Below are 8,270 nucleotides of genomic sequence, written 5' to 3' on the forward strand. Positions count from 1 at the left end.
CAGGTTTCCCTGGTTAGGCAAAACTCTTAAAACCTTCCAAAACTGGAATGCAACTCATGCTGTCCATGGCACAATCTACCTCAAAGAGAAAAGGACATCCTGGATTCTCTGGCCAGTAACTCCAGCGTCATTATTAAACAGCAGACAAGGGCGGGCTCATAGTACTTCTGGACAAAAAAGATGATTGCCGGGAAGTACAATGTCATTACGATGATTCCAGTAATCATCTACCTTTAAGTGTAGATCCCCCTGCTAATACCAATTCATTATCAAGGTTGCAGCGCCGGAGGATCACCTTTAGGCTACGTAGATGCAAGTATCCATACATTTCTTGTGAAAGGGTCTCCCAGAACACCCATGTTCCATATTCTCCCTGAAATCCACAAAGAAGGCTTTCCGCCTCCTGGCAGACCAGTCATTTCAAGATCAGGCTCCTTGTTGGAACCATTAGCCACACACGCACGCACACGCACACACACGCACACAATTGGTAGTGCTGGAGAGGGAAAAATAAAAGAGGAGAATCTGTGTTAGAATTCTGAATTCGAAATACTTGCTTAAGAATTTGCTCCCATAATGCATCCCAGCTGTCTTGGCCTGATGGAGCGTCCGTGGACCCACCGCACTCCTGTTTCTCTCTTCGTTTTTCACCAGGTGCAGGCAACGTGCAATGTGAGCCAATCTTTTTTCAACGACTGGGTGACAGGGCACCTGAATTTCCAAATCGAGCACCAGTGAGTACAGATGTAGGGCAGTGGGAAAGATCCCTAAAAACACCATGGGAAATTGCCCTGTCTGTGGTGGGCAGGTGCTCCAGCAGAGTCACAGGCCCTGTGAGAAGAAAGGGGGCCTAATATCACCTCCTCACCTTTCTCTCTCTCGCTGTCTCAGCCTTTTCCCTACAATGCCGCGACACAATTTCTGGAAGGTGGCCCCTTTGGTTAAGTCTCTGTGTGCCAAGCATGGCATTGAGTACCAAAGCAAGCCCCTGCTCGCTGGCTTTGCCGACATCTTGCGGTAAGTATCCCGTGACAAGCTGTATCGAGGTAGGGAGATGTGCTGAGGAATGGAGATGGAGAAAGCATCTGGGACTTGGGGATGCACACGGATATGAAAGTCAACAGAATTCTGAATAGAATACATTTATGTCATGAAGGGTAACGGAGGGAGAATCAGTGAGATGACACTTTCTCTTGGACATACATACAGGGGGCTGGTTTCCCATCCCTGTCTTTCCCAGCAAAAACGTGTGTGTCTACTTAGAAGTAACTCCCATCGTGGTCAATGAGGCTTGTTCCCGAAATGCACGCTCCAGAAGTTACTGAGATTCCCATGCATTGAAATAACATTTAGGAGCCTCAGTGTCAAAGCTGTGTGTCTTTGATGTTTGCTTCCTTGCTTTTCGAAAGTAATTAATTTGCAGCTTCAGTCCTTTGCAGCATCAGGAGCTTTAGTGGAAAGGAGAAAGGGGTTAAAATGGGGGCTGGTTGGAGCCACGGTGCTTTCAGTATTCAGAGGGCTAGCTCTCCTAAAGGCTGTGAAGCCCTATGTCGAAGCTGTTTTCTCAGCTGTAAGGGGGTAATTAATGCGAAGCTTCGATCCTTCACAGCGTTGTCAGCTGTAAGGAAGGACAGGGTAAGCCTCTCACATTGGTGGACCAGCCCCTGCCAGTCTGATGACGTTCAGTCCAACCCCCCTACCCCACCTGGAAGTATGGTCCTGTGGATGGACTTAGAATGGTGCAGTGCACTAGTTTGCGGAGCCCTGCGCAGACCAATGCCGGCTGCTTGAAAAATCTGGGTAAGCCACCATGGGCTTCTCCTTCCATTGTCATGGAGACGGGCTGCTAAACAGTCCCTATTAAATCACAAGTCACAGAACACGTCACCCATTTCCCCAGGACTTTTTTTCATATGCTGTCCCCAGCATGTTGATGCTGATGATGGGAGAAGGAGAGGAGGCAGAAGCCACAGACTTGTTGGATCAGATTAAGGATCTACCGTGGCCCGCATTCCACTTCCAACCAGATTTGGGACGCTTTCAAGAAGTCATAATTTCTGGCACAATAACTGTACCCTGCTGTTAGCAAGGAATGTACATACAATCACAACAGAAGCACAGCATCATAACTAGAGATGAAAAAAGCACCAGGAACAAAATTCATGCCCAATGCCTGCTAACTCCATTGGGTCATGATATCAACAGAGAAGCCCATGCATGTCAGTGGATATATTCTGCCAGAGGGTTTTGGAATCCAGTTGTGCTCATAAATCTCCTGGGCCAAACTAACCTCTTTATATATGAGACTGAGGATGAGAGGGCAGTGATCCAGCAATAGTAATAAAATCTTGTTAGCTGTTGTAATAATGGGGAGGGTTCAGAACTGGCCAGTTATTATCTGAAGCCCTGAGGAAATGAAGATTTAGGCTGCAACCCTATGTACATTTACCTGACCACAGTGGGACTGATTTCTGAGTGAGCATGCCTAGGATTGCATGGCAAGAGTCTATCTGCTCTTGCATCTGCATCATCATCATTGCCATGACTTGTTCTGCAAAAGCACGGCTCTGTCTAAAGCAGGAAATGTGATGGAGGATGGCCCTGCATCCGCACTTCGTGTGGTCTAGCGTAGACACGGGGTTAACCCTACTCAGAGGAGACTGGTGGCTCTGATTTCATTGGGGCTGTGGATCCACTCTGGGTTTCAGTCAGAACCAGCCAGAATTCTAAAGGAGCTATTCAGTGTGCTGAACCTATTTGTGGCATAGGGTTTAGCCCCATGGATAGCTTAGAGTTCTGGCTGGTTCTGACTGAACCCCACAATGGATGCACAGCCCCACCAAAATCGGAGCCCCTGGCCTCCACTGGTCCTACCAGTGACTGAAATGAATGAGACTTGCGTTAGACTAACATTGAATACAACACATTGGATACAACCCACTGCTACTAAAATTGGCTGCAATCAGGTCGTGTATCCAATGAACAAGAGTTTCACAAATTTGTGAAAGAAACACTGGGAGTTGCTGCCTTGCCAGAATAATTTTTGTTCTCTACCAACAACACTACCAAGACTTTGTTTTGTATGGGCTTCTTTTGTACATGGCTGGTGAGCTGTGTTTGGCTTGGCAAGTCACAAATTGTGGTTAATAGGGAGTCAAGAACGCTAAAACGATCGCTATTATAGCTGTGTTTACATATGTCTCTTGCAATCTGCCCGATGTACACGGACACAGTATAAAGAGCACCATCCCAGTTATATTGGGAAATATAGTATTAATTGCTGGCTGGCAGATTCTTCACATTTGTGCAGTTACACACAATAACGAGCTTCCTGATCACACATCTTAACGCGATTGCGATAAAAACTAGCATTTGCAGGCAATTTTGAACAACTTGTTAATGCTGGCAAAAACACTTGGAATAACAGGAAGATGCCCAGTATTTAGAATTTATTTAGGCTCGTTCACAACAGATTGACTCCAGAGCAATCCAATTCAAGTCAATGGGAGTGCTTCAGAGGAGGCAGGGTGTGGATTGTGGCCACTCAGACCTGTCTGGAACGTAACTGCAGAAAAAGAATGAGTGCCACATAAATAAATCATAGAGCTGTAGGGCAGCCTGTCCATCCACCCTGTCCAGCTTCTGCTTGAAGGCCTCCAACGAGGGAGAGCCCACCACCCTTCCAGGCAATTGGCTCCATTGCTGAACTGCTCTTACGTTTTGTCCAAGGACAACATGGACGCGTGAATCAGGAAGTCAAGTTCCCTGCACCAAAGCAATTGAGTTATCCCAAGCTCTTCTTCTGTTGAAAAGAAAATATGAAAGGCGTGGGGCTAGACACCACTGCTCCTGAACTTGCCACAACCTGCTACAAGGGGACATTCATTCAGATATTTGCATCGTCGCCTCAGTGCCATTGGCTGTTTCAGCTGAAGGCTCTGACCACAAAATGCATGCTTAACATGCAAAGCTTCCGATACCTATACCGAGTCAGACCATAGACCAGGGGTGGGCAGCATCCCTCACCGGTGGCTATGCTGGCAGGGTGGATGGGAATCGTAGGCCAAAGCATCTGGAGGGCCACAGGTTGCCCACCCCTGTTCTAGACCAGTACAGACTGGGATTCCAACTCGTAGCAGCCCCCCAAGACCTCTGAGATCCTTTTTTAACTGGAAATGCCAGCGACTGCCCTGGAGACCTTCTACGTGCCTACCGTGTGCTCCACCGCTGGGCCAGGGCTTCTCTCTCTCAAAAGAGCACCTGCCCTCCGCACCAGGTTTGGTTGCTCTGACAACATAGTGCCATTGAACCGTGGCCCTGTTGGTCAGAAAACATCAAGGTGTGGAAGATCTGGGAGGAGAAGCAGCGTGTAGAGACAGTTGACACCGAAAGCGGCCTGCTGCCCCCTCTCCTCTAAATTCACTGCTTGATACCTCTCCTTTTCTTGAATCAAACGCATGTGCTTTCCGTGTCTTCTGTCCCATAGCCATCAACCAGGCTCTTTTTTCCCCTCTTCTTTGCAGTTCCTTGAAGGAGTCAGGCAAGATCTGGCTCGAAGCATACAATCATGGATAAGAAGCATACCCTCCCCAAGTGCATCACCGCAGGAAGCATATAAAGCTAGAGGGCAGACGGAGATGGGACTGAGCTAGCCTTCTGGGATATGAAAGCTAAGGTCATTCACAGCGGGGAAGAGGATGCGGGAATAGATACGCCTTTGCTCTGATCCAGGGGGACTCTTACGATGTCCTTATGAATGTCTATGAATATGAGGATAATACAGTCATATACTCTGTTTTGCCTTTCTGGGGCTTGGGTGCAGCATTAATATGGGTATGGCAAGATTTCTCAGAATTGCTCTTTAAAATGATAAGGGGGCTTTTAGCCATAGCCTCCCCCCCCCCCCGTTGATAACTCTCTTACTGTGGTTATGGAAATGAACTTTCTCTCTCTTACTCTCTGACTGGGCGGGCGGGGGCAGGATGCTACACCATTTCTTCGTAACGTGGTAGCTAGAAGTAGTGTATGGAAAATAACGAAGAATACTAGGAGAAAGGGGAAGAATCAAGACAAGCTCCAAAGGAGTAGCTGAATTAAAGAAACCCGGTTACGGTTTGAGGACAAGACTAAAGATAAAGCAGAAGAAGAGTATGGAGCATAGACCGCAGGGAGCAAACCACTGAGATACAAGCAGGAGCAGAGAGGTTGTAAGTACCATGTTGTGGAGCTCGCTCTGAGAACAGGCAGCTTGATACAGGTAATACCTGTGACTAGCTGGACAATGTGAACCAAGAAAAATAGGGGTGGGGAACGCCTACTGACATGATACGCAGTTCTGAAAGGAGGCTGGGGAAATCAGCTAAGTTTGAATAAACATGTTTCACAAATAGACCATCGCTGCAATCTAGGTGTGTTTACTCAAAACGTCCCACTATATTCAGCGGGCTTCCTCCCAGGTAAGTGTGTATCAGGGTGGAACCTTCGGTTTCCTTTCGAAGCACACTTACTAGGGGGTAAGTCCCATTGAACCAGGGGGCTTTTGTGAGTAAACAGGCTTGGGATTGTGCTGCACATGTAGTATTGTCATTGCCACTGTTTCCTCCTTCTTCAAACCTTTCTAAACTGTTAGTAATTTTACTGTTAAGGTGTTACTAAGCTCTGCCTGGTTCCTCATAGTACCAAGATATCAGAACTTTTGGGGAAAGGATCTGATTCATTTTGGTAGGGATGAGTGTGTGTGTGAGAGAGAGAGAGAGTAGGGCATGTATGTTCTAGGCTTAAATTGTACTAACCTGAATAAACCCTATAATGAGAGCACGCTTGAGTCTGCCTGTTTGTCTGTCGGTCAGTGCCATGGCACCAAGACCGTGGAACCTAGACACTGCAGGCTTGGCACCCAGACGAAGGGGATCCTCGGGGTGTGCTCCTCTGGTCATTTTGCTGTTACAACGCACGAATTGCTAAGGTGGCCCCCTTGGTTTTGAAGCCTGCAGTGCCCCTGTTGGTCACTAGGTGGCAGATGCCCCTCACCTTCGCCTAGCTTTGCAGGCAACGCAGGTCGAGGCCAGGGGCGTCCAAGGAGCTGAGCGACACTCCTGCCCCGTCCCCCCTGCTCAGGGCAACGTGGTGGCCGGAGCCCTCCGCTGGGGCTATAGGGACACACCACGGCAGGGGCTTTGCCTAGGGGTGCTAGCAGGCAGGGGTTCCCTCAGACAGGGTGGGCACAATCCAGCAGCTGCATAGGCTTGGTCCATACCCCAGCCGGAGAGGGAAGAGCTGCAGGGAGCTCGCTCCACCCCCCTGCTGGGAAGAACACGCAGCTCCACCTGGCAGCTGCCTGGGCCTGCAGACTGGCCTCGTCCCTCAGCCAGAGAACCAAGGGCCGCTGGGAGGCTGCACCCCCCGCCTCCCGGGAAGAACACCTTGACCAGCGGGAGGCCAAGCTGGCCCGGTACATCGGCCAGCGGTGCATGTGCTTTCTTTCCCCTCCTCCCTCCCTCCCCCTTTTCCTTTTGTGTCGTGTCTTTTAGACTGTGAGCCTGAGGGCAGGGACTCCCTTTAAAGATTAGCCTTTGTAAGCCACTCTGGGAGCCTTTTAAGAGCGGGGTAAAAATGCTCAAAATAAATAAAATAAATAAGGCTTTGCTGTTTCAAAGTACGGGACATTCCGTTTTTTCTCCTGTTTTTTTGTCGAAGCAATAAAACTAAGAGCTATTCCACCCCGTGCAACGCCAGGTTCGACGCTATATAATACAAGAGTTTGTAGACATGAGGGTTTCACCTTTAAAACAGCACCACGTTCAAGGAGGTGTTGGATTCCAATGTGCGATGTCCCACGTGCGTATCTGAGCTGGTGGCCAGGTGCAAAAGAGGACAGGGCTTCTGCACCTGTAATAGTTGTGTGGAAATGGAATTTCAGCCATGTATCCAATTCTAGCAAAAGTGGATACATTTAAGAAATGGCTCTGGTCCCAAAGCACGAATAGCGCATTTCTGAAATCTGTTTTTTTAAAGAACTTTTACATGGAACTACTTCTTTTAAGGAACGTCTGAAGTGAGGTTTATCCTTGGATTGACGGACAGGAACCGTAATCCAGCATTGCACTGGTGGTTTAATTCTTTTTTAAACAAAGTCGGTTCCCTACATTGGACACACGAGGGCGGCAAAAACCCCATGATTGCTGTATAGTCATATTGTGGGGTCCCTCTGGAAACACGAACTCAATACTTCTCAAAGCCCAAAACAACCAGGAGAGATTATTCCAGTTCTGTACATGCAATCAGGGACACAGAGGGGACTCCTCAAGCAAGTTCAAAAATAGTCTCTGTTGATTATAATCATCACTGGCACCTTGTGAATTTTGGATGTGTGTCCTATATTATTTGCACACATAGTTCATGCCACTTCAGCACATCTGTGCCTTTTTCTTGTGCCTTTTTATGCCTCTGTCCAGGGAATAATCATAGCCATCCCCCACCCCCAGCCCTCAGGGATTGTATGGACCAAATCTCTGCCTGCATCAGCATTACCTGGCACATGCAGATATGCCATACCTGTCCTTGCTCAAGGTTGAGAGGACACCAATGAGAAGAACAACTTGATTGGTTAATGGAGTAAATACCCTTCTTTGAGTGTGCAGCCTTGTGAAGCCAAAATGGTACCATCCATACACAAGAGGGAGATAGCAGGCTTGGGGAACCCCAAGATTTGAAGAAGTACAAAAATCTTTAGGGGGAAAAAGCCTAAAGGGGAGGGGTAACCAGATGAGGACTGAGTATTTCCAGTGGGCATTGAATGCTGACTGGCTGTTGGGGAGGGGAGGTGGAGGAGAGAAGGGAAGGGAAGGGAAGGGAATGGAATGGAATGGAATGGGATCGAGTCTCCTTGACAAGGGCATGGCTGGCTGAATTCTCCAACAGGCAAGCTCCCGGTTGTAATATATTGTTGGAGGCCTGCTTGTAATATTTGATCCCCTCCTTGCTAGAGTCTGAAAAAGAGGCAGCACAGCAGTAGGGGGGGCAGGGGAGCCTTCGGTTAAGGATATGTTAACAGAAGACTCTTTAAGGGCACAATCCTATGCATGCCATCAGATGAAGTGGACAGTGTCCATGAAAGCTCTTGCCAGAATAAGGGCGCAATCCTATGGGGATAGGCGCCCGCCTCCAAACTTGGAGGCAACCAACCGCCTATCCAATGCAGGGCAGAGCAGCGCGGAGGGGATCTTGCCCTCCACGCTTCAGGCGCCCTGCATTTGTGGCTAGACAGCCGA

General features: G+C 48.5%; 1 protein-coding gene across 1 annotated transcript in view; it reads left to right on the top strand.

The window, feature by feature from the left end:
* LOC146357925 (acyl-CoA (8-3)-desaturase-like) overlaps positions 1-7,586 on the top strand; it is a 28,277-nt gene extending 20,691 nt beyond the window's left edge. Inside the window, exons 10-12 of the mRNA XM_084809502.1 lie at positions 655-734; positions 892-1,017; positions 4,524-7,586. Of these exons, the coding sequence (XP_084665628.1) occupies positions 655-734; positions 892-1,017; positions 4,524-4,575 (258 nt within the window). The 3' untranslated portion in view covers positions 4,576-7,586. The remainder of the gene's footprint in view (positions 1-654; positions 735-891; positions 1,018-4,523) is intronic.
* The last annotated feature ends 684 nt before the right edge of the window (positions 7,587-8,270 follow it).

Source organism: Heloderma suspectum, chromosome 1 (genome assembly GCF_057233095.1).
Source record: "Heloderma suspectum isolate Gila_16-S chromosome 1, 16-S_ref, whole genome shotgun sequence".
Classification (NCBI taxonomy): Eukaryota; Metazoa; Chordata; class Lepidosauria; order Squamata; family Helodermatidae; genus Heloderma; species Heloderma suspectum.